Source organism: Numida meleagris, chromosome 1 (assembly GCF_002078875.1).
Source record: "Numida meleagris isolate 19003 breed g44 Domestic line chromosome 1, NumMel1.0, whole genome shotgun sequence".
Classification (NCBI taxonomy): Eukaryota; Metazoa; Chordata; class Aves; order Galliformes; family Numididae; genus Numida; species Numida meleagris.
In genome coordinates this window covers 177,530,962-177,549,042 of record NC_034409.1, presented here as the reverse complement: position 1 = coordinate 177,549,042, position 18,081 = coordinate 177,530,962, and the positions used below count along the sequence as shown (strand labels likewise).

Genomic DNA, 18,081 nt, shown 5'->3' with positions numbered 1-18,081 from the left:
TGGCACACCGGAGGTTCCCTCTGAACACTGGGAGCACTGCTGCGCTGTGCAGGTGACGGAGCACTGGCACAGGCTGCCCAGAGGCTGTGGTGTCTCCTCCTTGGGGATCTTCCAAAGCCACCTGGATGTGGTCCTGAGCACCCTGCTCTGGGTGTCCCTGCTGGAGCAGGGCTTGGGCAGAGGGACCCAGAGGTCCCTGCCAGCCTCAGCGATTTTGTGGTGCTGTGGTTCCATGGAGAAGCATTGCTTACAGATCCGTGGACATCTGAAGTTGCAATGCTGAGCCAACCACCTTTTCATTATCCTCGTTTATAACCGTGGGATTTTTATTATTATTAATTATTTTATCACATCATCAAAACGATTCACTATCGGAATGAAACTCTTTGCTTGAGAAAATATGTTTAACTTCGGGAGCTGCTTGGTGTGATGCCGAGGGGTGACCGCAGCATAGCTGCAGCAGCAGAGCAGTGCTTCCTGCACGGTTGGCTGGGACAGCTCGAGCTCTGCCACGGGTCACGCTGCCGCTGGGCGCAGCTGCACGTGGGCACCGTGTCACCTCGTGGCAAATGGCGTGTGGTTACCAGTTCTGTCTGCCCACAGATGAGGAAAGGCTGCAGCTGTTTGTATGTGTGGTCAGCAAAAAAGGCCGCTTACTACTTACTGTATAAAAGCCTTAAGAAAGTTTTTCCTCTTCTCTTTAAGACGTGTCGGAAGATGTTTTGATGAATGTTGCAACAGTTTGCTCTAGTCTTGTGCTCAGTCCATACTGATGGCCTGGCAGGCTTATATCAGAACCTGCAGGCTGCCTAGGCCCCTTTGAAGGTGTTGGCCTGGTGGGGAGCGCCTCTCTGCTTTGTTAGATTTTAAGTTTAACTACAGGCACCCGAGTCTTCTTTCCAGAAGTGAAATTACTCCTTGCCACTTTGTTTCAATGTATTTGAAAGTGGTTTTATACATTATTCTATAGAGAAATCACACTACATTTTAAAACGTGATTGATACTTTAAATTGTTTCTTAAAGGCTAGTCATTTTCCCTAGGCAAAGCGTTACTCATCTTTATCATAACACCAGTTGTTTTTCTGAATTCCAGGGAGTTTTTGCTGGCCATTTAATCCACTCCTCTGCATGGAGTGGTGGTACATTTTTGTTTGGTTTAGTGACAGTGTCGGTACAGCTGTGAGCACCATTTGCCATTCCTCAAAACTAAGCAGCCTTCTTTCCAAGTGTTATACTTGAGATAGTCGGTACCACTCCAGTTACTAACTGATAAAGAGGAATTTTGGTTTTATTTCCACTTCACGATCTGAAATATAAGCATTTCCCTTGCAGCTCCCCGGGACAATAGTAAAAGTAGGATATCTTGCCATGACACAGCAGTGGGCTTTGTCTCAGTATACGACCTTTGTCTCTATTTCATACATGCAATGGTATGTGATTGATTTAACTTGTACAGTCTATTCTGGCAAATGCACTATTTATTACTGGACACTGAGCATAGAGTTCTACAATAAAAGATAATGAAATGCTGTAATAGGACAAGTCGTCTTTCTGATTGCTGCAACAATACCACTTGAGTTACAGAATGACCATTTTGTATTTCTTCTTAAAAAAGGCCTTGTTTTCATGTTTGAAATGAGAAGAGTTGACTGCAAGTAGCAGCTATTTTTCTTCTTTCTGATTTTTGTTTATAGAAGCACTTCCCCAGTAACTTCAGCCTACGCCATCTGAAGCTGCTGCAGCTCTCTCCTCTGGCTGGGACCCGTCAGCCACGCTGTTCAGCCCAGTCCCTGATTGTCCTACCATGGCCAGCCAGTTCGCGGCTTTGTGTTTCCATGCTCTTCAATCAGATGGCTTTAGAGATCCGATGAGCACAGTTTGTGAAGTCTGATCTTTAGGAACCTCATAAAATAGGTGTTTGGAGCTTCCTCATCTTGAAAGACCAGACATTGGAAGAGCTGCCATATGCTTTATTTTGGTGACAGGATTTAATTTACTGACTGTGTTTTAAAGGTGGTAACAGGAGACTGCATAACTAGTAAAGTTATTGCATTTGCAGGTTTTAGCCAAGCAGAGCTTTCTTTGTTTGTTTGCACTGTGTAATTTCTAGTGATGCTGTTGTAGCCTATCACAGATGTGACAGGAGATCCACATTGTTTTTAACTAAGGTTTCTTTGTTGACCACCTCATTCCCAGTTGGAGAGCTTTGCTGTCACTGCAGACATGATTTAATAGGATGATGTGATGTCTTGTAAGCCTTGGGCAGCACAACTTTTAGGGATGAGCTGAGAAAATTCTTCGGGTACAGGCGGCTGCTATGAGTAGCTGACACAACACAAGTACTTAAGTTCAGTCATAGTGCTAGAATGAAGATTTATCAGCAGCTGAAAGTCAGACGTGGTTCCATGAAGACATGAGGTTGGAGTCTGGGAAGTTGTTTTGTAGTGTAGGGGGGTTTGGTTTTGTGCATTGTTGTTTATTATACTTGTTACTGTAGAATACATTAAGGCAAAGAAGGCTTCTTTGCAAGTAAACTAGAAAAGCTCATACCCTTATTTCTAAGGCACATTCTCGTGCCGGATCACGTATTTGCCTAAACTGAGTATGTGAAGCCCTGTGTACACCACTTCTGTGCTATGAAGTTCTCAGCATGTTGCAGATGGACATAACTGGTACCTTACATACCAGAAACACTTGTTTGGGCCGAGGGTAGCACAAAAAGTGCCTGGCTCCAGTTAGGGGGATCCTGAACTGATGTTTGATGCCGAGTGATGCTGTGTGCACATAAGGGAAGCTCTTGGGCATAGGGGAAAGAGGTTGGCTTCTTATTTTGCCAGGAGTTTTGATATGCTTAACGTTATCCAATACCGGCAACTGAGGTAGTCTAAATACCGCAGCAGGGACTGATTAGCTTTTTCAGATCACTGCTTTTATTTGCTGTTCGCAAAGAGGCTTAATCCAGTGCTGGAGATCAGGCTTCCCACTGGGCTCGTGGGTAGCTTTCCCTCAGCCTTTGTGCTGCAGTGGCAGAAATTAGTGAGGAGCTCCTCCTGCCACCAGCTGTAGGGCTGTGAGGCAGCGGCACTGCTCCTGGCCGTGAGCAGTGATGGCCCAGGGAAAGCAGAACGTGGGCTTCTGCTGGGCAGTGTGCTAGCTGAGTGTGCGATGGAGCCGTCAGTGCATTAGCACGATGGCATGGGATTTTAATGTTTTTAATTGAGCTTTGAGCCTTGCTGCTGTTACATGGCGCAGTGTGTGTGCTGTGGGGCCTGCTTGATTAGGAACGGTGGGCAGGGCTGGGTTTGGGTTTGGGTTTCAGTGGGGCTTTCCTCCACGAAAATAAAACAGAACAAAGCGCTGGCTGTGGCCAAGCTCCTGATTTCCCTGCAAGCATTGCATCACTGCAAAACAGCAGGAAGATCTTGACACCCTGAGCAGGGCTATGAAGTAACAGGGAAAGAAGCTCTGTCACAAACGAGTGGCTCCCGAACAAAGGGTGCTTCTAGGTGCCTTTCTGTTGAGAGTCCTAACATTTCAATGCAGCTGCATAAAAATACTCTTTGTTCTATGTATTAATATTATTTGGGGTTGCTTTAATCAGTTTTGCCTTCCACCAAAACTGAAATATACCCACAAGTCCTGCTATAACTCTGCCTAAGTGCGCATCTATTACACTTACTGACCGATGTACAAAAGCATCAGGAAATTCAGAAGGCATTTTCTGAACACTTTCCATTGCATGGTGTGGGCTCCTTTCATAGCTCTTCATACATTGTACCAATATGATTAATTTTGCTAACAAGAAAAGGGGAACGCAAGTAGCTAGTGATGGATTTATTTCTCTTCCATATTTTTATACAAAGGAAGTTTCCTGAATAGGCTTTATATTTCTCATGACTGGTTTTTTATATTATCATTATTATGATAGAACTCACAACTTTTACTGCTCAAAAATAATTCCTTTCTTTGTTTCATGAATTAGAAACAATGAGGAGAAGCCGAAGTCTGCCCAAGCCAGGTGTTTCTTGTTGGCAGCCTGCTCCCTAATGACTCTGGCTCTCATACAGCAGCTGCCTGCTAGCCTCCTTTGTATGGCCCATTGTTGCTGCACACCCCTCGTTAATACACATGCTGCCCGGGGCAGCCCCTGTGAATGACATCAACTTGCTTATCTTAGAAACCCCAAACCTGATGCAGGGCGGGGAGGTTGCCTTGCATCTGCCTGGCCAACTAATTGTGAGCGCTGTGGGTTGTGATTGGCTCCCCTTCCGCTCGGTAATAGGTTAAGCAAAGACATTGCGGGTCCATCTGTTCGTCCATTCATTGTTCTGCTCGCTCGCCTCAAGTCTGCAGCTGAAATCGTGTTAAGGAGTTGCTTCTGGAACAGCTACAAGAAACCAATGCCTGTGTGCTTTCCAGCGAACGTAAGTATAGGGGCTTCTCTCTGCAAAAATGGGACATTTCGCCTTTTGGATGTTCCAGCAGGTCAGTGTGCCTTCTGACAGCATAGCGAGCAGGCGCATCAGCAGAGATTGGCACGCTTTGGGCATCTGGAAAAAAAGAGGAGAAAACATATCTGAAGACTTATCTTAAACTGTATTCAAGAGCGGTCTTCTAGCTCAGCACATTCTGTCAAGGAACTTCTAAAAGCGTTAGAAATTGTGTGTTTCCAAGAACTTGGGAATGGCAGGCAGCATCCATCAGTAGAACAAATTTTATTGTAGCCCCTTGGAGGTAAAGGGAGGTTTTGACTTTGAGTTATGACTCTTTACTTTTTTTTTTGGCAAGTAAGCTGTTGTTTATTGTAAATTTTGAGTGGTAGAAGAAGCTTTTTTAAAAAACAAACCAACTTTCCTCGTTTTACCGTACAATGGATAAATTTTTCTGTTTGTGAAAATAGGAATAGCTCTGGTGTGGGGCATGTGAAGGTGCTGTAGTGCTATACAGACCATTAGGATATTCTCAGGTGGGAACGTGTTCCATTGAAAGCTTTTGTACTTTGAAAGTGATTCCTAAGTGTGTCAGATCTAGCCCAGTTATTTTATAGAGCTTCTAATCTGTTTTGTTTTATGTTTTGAGTTCAGATGTTAGGCTGAAGAACTCTGTAACTCCATGAGCAGTGTGTCCCAAGGATCCTGGAAAGGAAAAAAAAAAAAGCCCTAAAAACAAAGACCTTCATATATCTGTGGAGAGGGAAAGAGCGTGTATAAAAGGGTTAAAAAGAGGTTTGCATTTCTACCACATGCCCTATTGTGTGAACATATGCATGAGTCTATTGAAAGTTTTCAGAAGATGGGCAGGCCACCAGTTGCTGGTCTCCTGCAGTTCCAGTAGACATCTGTTGCCCCAGAGCATTAACCAATCTGTTCAATGGGACATCCTTCCTTTGTTGGACAGAATGATGCAGACAACAGCACTCGCTGAAATACAATGGTAATTAAATACATAGAAACTACAGCAGTAGGTATTTATTACATATTCATTATTTTATTTGCATTGTTGCAGCAGCGTTACGGTTTGGGTAACAGATACGTTCATTTTTTTTTCTTTTCTGATCAGCTCTGCGCTTCTTTTTGTGACAAGTAATTACAGTGTTTCAGCAAACTGCGATTTCAGTATTTCCCATCTTTTTTTTAGAAGACTTAGAAAAAGACTTCCTGTGCGAAAACAAGATGAACTCTTTTGCTGTAGAATGTATCTTCGGAAACTTTTTGGAAGGTCTTTTGGGAATACACAATTTGTATTCCTTTGCCGCAAGATGCACTATTTTCCTCCATGAACAAAATTCACATTAAACTACTTTTCTTATGTTCAATCACAAGTGGCAAATATTCAGAATACGCATTAAAAGAATAGCTCTTTTCCCACATTCATTCCTGTGAGAAACAGAAATATGTTGTGTGAATCGAATTAATGAGTTGATTGTTGTTTAATGGTTGTGGAAAATAGTGGAAATGGAAAATGAATACGGTTCTACCATGTGGTAGCACAGTGCTCATCCATAGTGCTGATAAATGTCTTTGACTCAATAATACAGCATTTCAGGCCTTTATCAGTGAACCCACTGTAAGAAACTGTAGTTTCAATCAGGCTATAGTTTGTTCTTAAAAGTTATGTTGCTGTAAGTATGTCCAAATTGGAAGTTGCTCTTTTTTTTTTTCCTTTACATAAATTCTGTTACTCAACTGTGAGCACAACCAAAAGTTGCAGGCTTTTCTTGACAAGAATTTTTTTGGCTGGTTTTGTTTGCTTGTTTGACTCTCAGTTGAGTCAGAAATCATAGGGGGTATTTTTCTCATCGGTCTTGTGTTGTATCAGTTAGCCTGCTTTAAAACCTACACGCATGACGAGAGTTTGTGGTAAATAAAGAATGCAAGGAGTTTTTCTTATCTGTTGTTCCTCCTTGAATAAACGTGACCTTTTTTTGTTTTCTTGTGAGCTTCATTGTCCTGTGTGAAGGTACACTGGAATTTATTTGGAATATAAATTCATTCAAATAGATTGGTTCTTTGCTAACCAGATCAAGATAAAATAATCAACTCAGCGTTTAACAGAACATCAGATTTTCATGATTCTCATCCATGAGTCTCATATAGGGCATTGCATTGGGAGCTCCCATGTATTGCATTTCAAGAGATGCTGCTGACCACAAATATGGTGTGAAAGTTCAGATATTGCAAACATTTCTCTGAAAATCTTGCATGCAGGGTGCAGGCCAAATGCCAGAAACAGCATACTGCTTATGCAAAATATTTCTGATATCTTTAATTTGGGGTTTACTGTAGATGAATCGTTTCACTGCCCTTGAGAGAATGACAAGAGACTTAGAACAGGTACATGCAAGAACGATGATGGGTGCATTCCAACAAGACACAAAGCTCAACTCGTGGCTGCTTTTGTATGCAGATGATGTGCAAATCATCTAAAATATATTTCATGTAAAGGCTGATCTTTGAATACATTCATATGCCAATGAGGTTTTTAATCACACTGAAGGGTTTTATGATTGCAGTTGCTTTGAGGCACTTAAACTTCAGCAAGGAAGCAACTAGAAGATGACTTAAGTATTATTTTAACTAACACTCGACAAACAAAATCTCCTTGTGACTTGGACACTTCAAGATGTGTTTATTCCATGATGTTAATATCCAACCTCATCCTCCCCACTTCCAAAAAAAAAAAAAAAAAAAAAAAAAGCCCACTCTGTGCTTTTAGCTCAATGCTGAAATGCCATTTCACAGTACACGGATTTAGGCAGCGCCCCATTATCTGAGCGCGCTCGGTGCCAGCAGTACATGAGCCAGCTCAACTTTTCAGGCCAGCTTAGGAGTGTTGCCCATTAACGGGACTTCCTCGCATCCCAGCAGATTGCGGGCTTGGGAACAATGATGTCGGGCCTTCCAGATTGCTTTGGCAGCTGCATTGTTCTCAGAGGGGAAACCAGACGCACTTAAGTCCCACTCTTTTTCATGGGCTTTTGTTCATACCAAATTATTCTTTTGCCGTGCTAGTATTCATGATGGTATGTTAAAGGAGTGCATCCTAGCAACTAAGGCTTGTTGCTAAGCAGCCTTGCTTCCAAGAGATTTTTCTTGTTTGAGAGTTGGTTTTTTGTTGTTTTTTCGGGTTTTTTTTTTTTTGGCTGTCAGTCCTGTGAAGGCTGTAGTGTTGGTTTTTTAACTGTATCCTTTTATTGGGATATTGTTGTGATTTGTTACTAGCACTGTGCTATCAAGTGCATTACATTAGTTAATAAATCACTGTGTGAAAAGGTTCATTTCCTAAATTCTGCTTGTGTTTAGTATGTGGTGTTGTGTGAAATCCTAAGGCTTGAAGTTAAGGGAATGTAATATTCCGTGATACGCTGTTTGAGAGAGCATTATGGCCTTACTCTCTTCTAATGAGATCAGATCTTAATAAAACTTGGAAGTAGAATATTTGCTTTCTTAGAAGTCAGTCTTAACTGGATTATGGGGTTAGAAAGAAAATGCTCATGCTGGATTTTTAATTTTTTTTAAGCTAAAACTACTTGGGTAAACTAACTGTGTCTGAACTGTATTTGACATGTTCAAGTGAAAACCTTTGCATCTATATATTACTTTTATATTCTGCCTTGCAAGGTGCAAGTGTGGAAGAACTCTTTGTTTTGTAGTCTTCCTTTCATGGAAAGTTTTCTTTTTTATGGTACCCCTGCAGTACAATTGCTCTATATGGCCCATTTTCATCTGTGAGAAATAATGTTTTACTTTTTTGGTTGAAGCATTTAGCAAAAAAATCCCACCTAAAAGAACAAAACAAGGGAGAAAGGCAGAAAGCTGTCCTTTGGAAATGTACGTTATGCTTTGATGAGACGGGTAGCTAATTTATGTATAACTGCCATTATGCTAAATTCCTCAAGAAAAATTGCAGTTTTTCTTCTTCCATTCTTTTTATGTGACTTCTTCCTATATATTTAGTGTGATCTAGCAAATGGCTTGCACAAGTCAAGTCCAAGAGTTGAAATTAACATTTAATTTTGTTGCCGTACTGGCTTAACAAGTAGCCTGTTGCAATCAATGCAAAGTCTTTCATTGGTTTTATTGGCCATTAGATCAATCCATGCCTCTGCATCTTGTATGTATTAGTAACGCAGCACTGCTGAGAGCACTTAGTCTTTCTTCGCTTAAGTATCACTTTATAAGGAAATTCAGAAATAACTCAAGTGTATTCAGTTCAATTGATAGTGCCTTTTAGAACCAGTAAGTTATTATTTAATTATGTTTTCTGTTATAATTGTTTATTTTAGCATCTTTTATTTGCCTAATAAGCCAGCTAATCTTGTATTATGCTAATTTCTCTTGAACAGAGAGTCTAAGCTGCTTAGTGTGAAAGGTTTTCTAGTAGATGTATTTTATAGCTGCATTTCTCTTTTATTGTTGCAATATCATCTAAAGTTAGAGGAAATACCAGGTTACCTTTCGGTCTTGGTGAGTGTTCTGAGTTACAGTAAACAAACTTGTTTGGTTTCCTGTTCTTTAATAAACCCATTTCTGGAAGTGGCTAAGTAAGAGCTTTTCATACATTAAGAGAACAAGTGATCAGTTGTTACTCAGCTTAGCTATGTATGCTCCTTTTCAAAAGTTTTTTCCTGAAAAAAAAGTGTTCCGTGCTCAAAAAACATCCAAGTCATGTATCTTTGCTGTGAGAGATTTAGTGCAATTCTGAGGAAGCATCAGTAAAATACAAAACAAATAAGATGTGTAACCAGTTGCCACATTTTTGTTCTCTCTTTAGGAATACGGAGCGCTTTATATTCAGGAATACAAGAAAAACAGCAAAGTGGAGTCAAGTACATGCAGCAGCTTCATGGGCTTGAAGGATCATCTAGGGCGTGACTTAGGCCATCTTTATGTGGCGAGCACTGGCACACAAATAAATGCAATTGTACCTTGGTCAATGGCGGAGAAGCCGACGATGGATAAGGTTAATTCTAGGAAAGAGGATGTAGACAAGGAGGCATCTGAAGAGACTTCAGGAAGCTCCAGCTGTGACTCTGAAGAAAGCACAAATTCAGATAATGATTCAGAGAGACTGAATAGTTCTGCATCAGAATCACATTTATTGCCTAAGACTCACCGACAGCTGTGCCGATCTCCTTGTTTAGAGCCTCATATACTTAAAAGAAATGAAATTTTGCAAGACTTTCGGATAGAAGAGGCTCAGACAGTACCGAAGGAAGTCGAAAAGCCCCCTGATGTGGTGAAAGAATATCAAACCAAACTGGAGTTTGCACTTAAGTTGGGTTACTCTGAAGAGCAGGTTCAACTTGTACTAAATAAACTTGGTACTGATGCTTTAATAAATGATATTTTGGGAGAACTTGTCAAACTTGGGAATAAAACTGAGACAGATCAGTCTGTAACTAATGCTAACACTAGTGTAATGCGTGAAGCGTCTTCCATAGAGTCTCAGAGGTCAGAATCTCCGCTGCAGGAGGATGTGACGGAGGATGGTGACAACCTGAGGCCAATAGTTATTGATGGCAGCAATGTTGCAATGAGGTATGTGACGGTGAAGTTTTTGCTTTTGTATTTCAGTGGAAACAGAATTAAACTGTCCGGTTCACGCGCTGATGTTCTATATAGTTACCTAAAACTGTATGCAAGTTCTCTTGCAGTCATCGTCCTCAACTATAGAGTATGCCAATCCAGTAATCAGGTTAGAGGTCTCTAAGAGTTCGGTGTCAATCTCCCTGTGTAACCGGCTATCAAATCTCTCCTTCCACTGCCAGTCTAATAGTTAACTTTTGGTATACTTAGCAAACCTTTATTAGGGGCTATTGCTATGAGAAATCATTGTATCCAGTTACATGCAGGAGGGCAACGCAAATGTAAGATTACACAGGATTATAAAACAGTGACTTAGAAGAAAGTGGCTTAAGGGATACTTTTCCTTGACAGGTTGTTCTGTAAGTGGTTTATCTGTAAAATTTGAGTGTTGATTATCAGATTTGGAGCTAGGTTTTACTGCCATTAATAGCTGAGGTTATGCCTTTAGGCTTTTCACTTACATACCCACAGGTGACACATCTATCTACAGCATTCAGCCAGTTTGACCCCAGCAGTATTGGTGCACAGCAATAAACTTGTCTGGGAAGGGGCAGTAGGTTCGTTCTTCCTCAGTGATGAGAGAAAAGGAAATAACACAGAAATGCTCAGAGATGTGGCTTTTTTTGTCTATATAAACAATCGATTAACTGATCAGTAACACACTGGGTAACTCATAAGGATCGTCCAATTACTAGCACCACAGGTTAGAAGGACAATCTTAGTCTCCTAATGAGCTATTAGCATAGTAATAAAAGTTCGTGCAAGACACTTCTGGGCTGAAGACTTTTTATTATTTTCTATTCAATTGGATTACCTTTAAATGAGGCTTTTTCAAATGAAATTTAAGTACAGCTCTTTAGAGCAATGCAGTAGTTTTTATATACTTAAGTAAAAGTGGTTAGCCCATAAATTACAGGTAGTGCTTCTTTCTAAATGGGGTATTCCAGTGAGTTTCTTCCACCTGATGTATCATTCAGCTTGAGTTGTAAAGGAGTTACATCCAGCTGAACAAACACTATTTTGATGCTAAAATAAATTTGAATTGCATTGTACAGAAACACAAAACTCTTGTATGCTAGCTAGTTAGCACAGCTCAGACATGATGGCTGAACTTTGGTGCAACATTTCCCACTAACTGCATCAAACAGATTCGAGAAGTAGAATCACAGAATCAGGGGATACCCTGTGTCAAAAGGGACCATCAAGGATCACCAAGTCCAAACCCCAAATCCACACAGGACCACCTGAAACTGAAACCACATTTCTGAATGTGTTGTCCAAATGCCCATTGAAGTCCATCAGCTTGGGGCCGTGACCAGTATCCTGAGGAACCTGTTCCAGGGCCCAACCACCTTCTGGTGAAGAGCCTTTTTGTAGCACGCAGCTTAACCCTCCCCTGACACAGCTCCATGCCGTTCCCTTGGATCTTGTCACTCTGACCAGAGAACAGTGATCAACACTTCCTCTCTGCTCTCCTCATGTGAAAGCTGTAGGCTGCCCTCATATTTGAGGAGAGGCCAAGTAGCTTCTGTTCAGTTGCTTTTCCTTAACATTTATTCAGCTGTTAGTTTAAGTAATTAGGTTATGACTTTCTATTCTCAATTACTTCCTTGACCACCTACATAAAATGGGCCAAGTGTGAGTTTATGATACATGTAGTAGAGGGCCTTAGTATATATAAAGTTATACTAACTGATTATATCCAAGAATCAAATTAACAGGTCTTTATTTCTTTGTCACCAGCTGTAAATCATGGAATCACTGAGTTTAGAAGGAATCTTTTAGTCCAGTCACCCTGTACAGAGCAGTGTCAATTCAAGGCCATGTCCGGTTGAGTTTCAAAGATTGAACTTGCTGAGGCTGCCATTGGCCCATTTCTCTACCCTGCCAATGTCCCTTTGAACGGCAACATATCCATGTGGTGTATCAGCCATTCCATCCAGTTTTGTGTCTTCTGTGAACTTGTTTCGGAGTGTGTTCTGTCCCATCACCCAGGTCATTAGTGAAGACATTAAGAAGTGCTAGCCCCAGTATCAGTCCCTTGGGATACACCACTGGTGACTGGCCTCCAAGTGGACTTTATGTCACTAATCGTAACCTTTTGGGTGCAGCAGTTCAGCCAGATTTCACTCTGCCTCTGTCGTCTTATGCCACTCATATTCCATTAGTTTATCAGTGAGGATGTTATCAGAGGCAGTGTCAAAAGCTTTATTTGTTAAACCTCAAAATAAACAGCATCCACAGCTCTCCTCATCCACTGAGACAGACATCTCATCATAGAAAGCTGTGAGATTGGTCAAGTGTTATTTGCTCTTCATAGCTCCATTTGACTATCTCAGTCACCTTCTTGTATTAAATATGTTTGGAAAGGCCTTCCAGGAAGATTTGCTCCATCACCTTCGCGGGGATTGAGGTGAGGCTGACCAGCCTGCAATTGCCTGAATTCTCCTTGTTGCTCTCCTTGATGATAGAAGTGACATTTGCTCTCTTCCCGACCTCAGGAGCATCCACATTCACTGTGACCTTTTAGAGGTTCCCAAGAATGGCCTTGTAATCAGCAAGGCCCTCAGCACTCCTGAGTGCATCCTCTCAGGGCCCAGTGGCTTAGGAATGTTCAGTTGAAGTGTTCCCTAACCTCTGCTGAGGAAAAATCTTCTGTGCTCCAGACTGTCCCTTTGGTCTTGGGCCTGGGATTCCTGAAGGCAAATCTTACCAATAAAAGCTGAGGCAAAGAAAGCATTGAGTACCTTCAGCTTTTCAGTATCGTTTGTCACCAGGTACCCTGTCTCTTCTCTCCAGGTCCATATCCTGTGGGATTGTTCTAAACAGAATAAAGTCTGCTCTCCTCAAGTCCAAGGTTGTGATCCTGCTTTTTCCATTGCTCTTTCTTTGCAGAATCCTGAACTCCTCCACTCAGGTCGCTGCAGCCAAGGCTGCCCCTGACCTTCCCATCCCTGATCAGTTCTTCCTTCTTTGTAAGTTTGAGGTACAGCAAGGTTGCCATGTTCGATCCTCAGTCACCAGTGTCAAGAAGTTATCATCGGTGCACTCTAAAAACTTTCTGGGCTGCTTGTGTGTTGCAGTGTTGGCCAGCCAGATGGTAAAAGACAGTTTTGCTCTGTTTTCATTCAGCCAGATGACAAAGATATGTTTGTTCTACTTAGTCAAGTGGATTCCATCGTTAGCTAGAGGTTAGTCCTTAATTACGAAGGAGGTTCAATCCCGTGTTTGTAGAAGGTGCATCCCTGTTGCTGATGTCAGCTGTGCAACCAGTTGGTTACCTGCAAGGTAGCCTCATCCTTTCAGGAAAATAGGTAATAGTAAATAAGTTGAGCTTCCATATGCAAAAGAACATTGTTTGAAAAAAGAACCCACAGTTCGGAAAATCTTATTCAAATGTTCATATCTATATGTCTAGGATACTGTTAAAAGAACCGTACTTCTGTGACTTGGCATGGTCTTTTCTTTTTCTTTCCTCTTTGCCGTTCCAAGGTGTTGCCAACTAGCCTGCTTTGGAGCTGCTAACAGGAAAAGCAAGACCATAGCTTGTCTTTCAAGAGAGATTCCTAGGAGCTTTCTCCTATGTTCTCACTGGACTGGGTATACTGAGCTGTATTCTTACCTCATGTTGTCATAAGACAAGTTCTTGATGCTACCTTACTATAATAATTGATACCATTTACTGTAATTATTATTTTTAAAAGGAGCTGCTAATTTTCCTTGAAAGGAATGAGACTGATTTGTGTGCACGTGTATGTAGGTTTAAAATTGGAACTGAACAGTAGATGAGATAATACCCTAGAGCAGCTGTAGAGCTCTTGATACACACTTAACACAACTGGGGGTGAGATTGGACTGAGTGGTAGGAAACTGGGATTCTTTTATACTGTACCTGAGCAGTGACATACACTGGCATTGTAGAAAACTGGGTATATTTAATCCTACTACAGAAGAGTGTTCTTCTTGCACGTAGTTGATGATGTTGTAGTGCAAAATGGTAATTCAGAGCCTTTGTCCACAAGGGTAAGAAAAGCATTTGTCCATTGACATAAACATGCACTTGGTGCCTTATTTAGTGTGAACTACTAAGCAGGTAACACATTTCCATCCATAGTAGTTCTGTATCCCCATTTGAACTTTAAGCAAACCTAAACTTTCCGTTTATATAAGTGAAGAAGGCAAAAGGTGATCTTTGCTCATCTAGCAAATACCGATCATCAGCTCTTCACCCCGTCTGCTCTCTGTTCTTCAGTATGTTCCCAGACCTGCTCTTTGTGCATCCCAGGCTGCCGCTTCTGAGCCTCGGCCATCAAGAATGGAGGGGAGAAGGTCCTGTTCTTCCATGAGACAACAGAAACAAGGCTTTGAGGTTCTGTTTTGTCCCTTTTTTACTGCTGAGATTCAGAGAGTTCCTTCTGAAGAGAGAAATATGCTGTGGTGTATTCAACAGAGTCTTTTTCCCTTGCTTGTCTTTTTCAAGGATAAGCATGGGACTCTGAAAATTGCCTGAAACCAGTTGCTGCTCTGAATCGAAGCTCAGCTTTTGTTACCAAAAGCAAGGACTGAGGAACAGAGTTGTTAGCTACACAAACAAGTGGAAAATTTTCTCTGTGTTGTTCACGTACTTTCTGTCCCATGTTTGTTAGCTTCACCTGGCTATTGTGGGTACCTTCACTTTCTTTGCTAATGGGAAGAAGAATGAGTTTAACACTTTAAGTAAATCTATGTAAAACTTTGTGCTGAAAACATAGACAAGAATGTCTGAACCTTGCTGTGCTCACAGTGACAGTAACATGAAGACAACGTTGATTAGCAATTAATTGGAGGTTGTACTTACTGTATTAGAATTTTGTTTCAAACAATTTCAGAATTACATAGGAAAAATAACTGAAATCTTGACCATATGCTGTCTGGGTTTGCTAGTGAAAATGAGGAATCTTGTTCTGAATAATCAGATTTGTCTTAAAAATTCACCCTTAGAATTCCAAGATGATGTAGGCACTGAACTTCTGCTTGCCCTTTTGGAAAACATTGAGCTGTATTGGAGGTACATCCTTCCTCAAGGACAGATCCTGAGATAACTATTGCATTACTAACTTTTCTTTGAGAGAGGAAGATGCTGACTTAGGGCACTCTCAGTTAAGAAAGGAACAGGTTGCCCAGAGAGATGGTGGATGCCCCGTCCCTGGTGACACTCCAGGTCAGGCTGGACGGGGCTCTGAGCACCTGATGGAGCTGTTGGTGTCCCTGTTCATTGCAGAGGGATTGGACAAGATGACATTTAAGGGTCCCTTCCAAATCAAATGATTCTGTGATTCTATCAAAGGCATTTTGCAGTTTTCTTACAGCTTTCGTGCCCAGCCATCCATCCAGCTGGATGGTCTGGGTGCTCAGCAGGGTCAGAAATGCACATCTGCATCTGGCAGCTGTGACAGCGCTGGTGTTGCTCAGAAGGATGTGTGAGATACCCATAGGTGCCTAAACAAATGTTAGGCATCTCCATTTAGGACTCTGAGCCTTGTCCACGTGCGTTAATCGTGGTGCAGGTCATTTGACCATAGTAAAAGTTTTGCTGATACCCAGTCTACATAGTTTTTCCACAGCTGGAAATTACTCTGTGCATTGTCAACCAAAGGATGATTTGAGTTATCTCCTCCATGCCAGATGTAGTTTCCATCTAACAATTAAATTGCAGACATATTAAAATAATTACACTAACAATTTAGCTACGTTAGCCTCTTCTCAGGCTGTTGCTGAGCTCCGTAGACACAAGAACATGGATTCAGGCATCCATCTCACTGGTAGCCTAAAGCAGTGTTTCCTCCATGGTCTGCCTTGTTTCTTAGCTTATTTTGAGAAACTGCTTCAAGGAATAGATAAAAATACTTTTCCAACAAGTAATGATCATGTGGCTGGGAGCTTGTTACTGGCAGCTCTGAGTGCAACTTCTCTTTGCCTGGTTTGAAGTCTGGCTGCAGCATGCATGACTCTATCTCGGTCAGGCACCCGCGTGTCTGGCTGGCGGCAGCACTTCCATACCCCTGAAATGGCATTTCATGTGGTGTTACAGCCTCCAGAGCTCCTTCAAAGACCACAAAGCATTGGAGTCATTTGTCATGGTCTAATGGAAAGAAAAACACATTTGGAAACTGTTCTATCCACATCACACCTGCATCACATTGTACAGATAAGGAGCAAATGCAGAACGGATGGAAGATCCAGGTTACTGAGAAGTGCTTTGAGACAATTTATTGTGGGCAAGAAACTGGTGGAACTTCAAAGAGATTTTTTTTAAAAAAGGGTTGAGGTTAGATACAAAACCAGTCTGCCAGCCTAATGAGTCACTGATCCAGGGTGGAAATGCTCGTCGCCCTGTTACGGGCTGTTTTTCTACTGTTACGTGATGGAAGGAAATAGTTTGGTAGTCCTCTAAGTTTACTGGACTGATCTACATTTTGTTGTTCCTGCTTCTAATCAATATGCTTTTACCTGCAAAGTATCTCGTGTCCAGATTTCGCTTAGATAAAAGCTGTGGATGAATTGCAACAGACATTAGTGTTGCCTTCAGCTCTGATGTCATTAGCGTGTGTGTATCCTGCAGCCTTCAATCTGAGAGCCAAATATTGGTTCGAATATTGCATGAGAACACACCAGAAGTCTTGCAACTGTTGTTATAGTCAGTGTTTTAGGAACATACTTCACTCTTTTTAACGATTTAACCACTTGAAAATCGAATCTGGGGGCAAGTAAGGAAACGGGGAAAATAAAAATGATTTCATCTGGTATCTTACCACTGTTCTACTGACTCTGCTAGCCTAGAAAATGCTTGACTGGTTTTGTTCAGGAAGTGTTCAGGGTTGTACTGCTACTTTTTATTCTTTTAAAAGTGAAGCCACATCTATTAAGAGACTAAATATAACAAAAAAAATCATCCATGAATGGTATGGAATAGTAATAGCTGCTTAAGAAATATTCTCTATGTTCCTTTAACTTGAAGCAGTGGTTTACATGTAGTCAGCAGGCACAGCCAAAGCAGAACACACTGATATGCTATTACTGTCATCCTGGCTGCCCTGAGCCTCTATATGCTTGTAATATTTGGGAAGAGATTGAAAAAAAAAAATGCAAGAAGTAGAAATATTTCTCCTCTTTACAACTAACCAGAAGGAAGAAAGGCAGAGGAAGAAACATGATTTTAGTCTTTTCATCGTAGGATGTATCATAAAGCTGATGAAGCAAAAAGATAATGGAAAGGAGAGCATCAAATTTGCATGACCACAAAATAGAAGAAAAGAACAAATTTTAATCACATCTTTTTCACAGAGTTTCTCACTAATAATTTAGATTTATTGGACTGTGTATCAGTTATAATACTAGCTTGGGCATGTATCAGAAAAGTGGCAGAAAAATGTGAAGACTTGTGGGAACTTTAATTCTTCTTACTCAGCAATGCCTAAAAGTTTGTATGCATTGTAACATACTGCCCACTTCTGTCATGTAGAGTTTAAGTATATTCCAGATTGATGTTCTGAGCAGCAGGATTTTAATGTTTTGTATTAGGCTGAGCTGCCCTTCCCTCGCTCTGCCTTGAGCAGTGTGGCTTGAATTCCAACCCGATGGAAAGCAACAGGAAAGAATTCTCATCTCTTTCAGGCCAGGGTCTCATTCCAGAAATGATTTCTCACATTTATGGGAAGAAATGTACTGTTCATACTGTTACTAAAACACAGCCTTACAAAACACTTGTTCTCTGTAAGGAGTGAAGAGTGGTTTTGTCCATTGGAAACCGGAGAGATTGTTTAGAGTAATAACAGTACAGTGATTTCACTGGAATTTAGAAGCTGGAACAAACCCTTCCCAACTGTTTTAAAATGGATTCCAGCATGTGTATGGTTGCACGTGGCCTGCTGATAGCGTGAGCAGTAACTTCTTGTATCAGCTCTGCGAGGGAGGCCTTACGGCCAGGGAGGCTGAGGCGTGCAGAGAGGAAAC

At 41.4% G+C, this 18,081-nt stretch overlaps 1 protein-coding gene across 4 annotated transcripts in view; it reads left to right on the top strand.

The window, feature by feature from the left end:
- ZC3H12C (zinc finger CCCH-type containing 12C) overlaps window positions 1–18,081 on the top strand; it is a 41,619-nt gene that overhangs the window by 9,876 nt on the left and 13,662 nt on the right. For 3 of the 4 annotated variants that reach the window (XM_021380170.1, XM_021380190.1, XM_021380199.1), the window contains exon 2: window positions 9,275–10,041. In XM_021380170.1, coding sequence (XP_021235845.1) covers window positions 9,275–10,041 — 767 coding nt within the window. Of the gene's footprint in view, window positions 1–230; window positions 4,426–9,274; window positions 10,042–18,081 lie in introns of those variants that run through there. The other variant, XM_021380181.1, reaches the window with a different exon arrangement.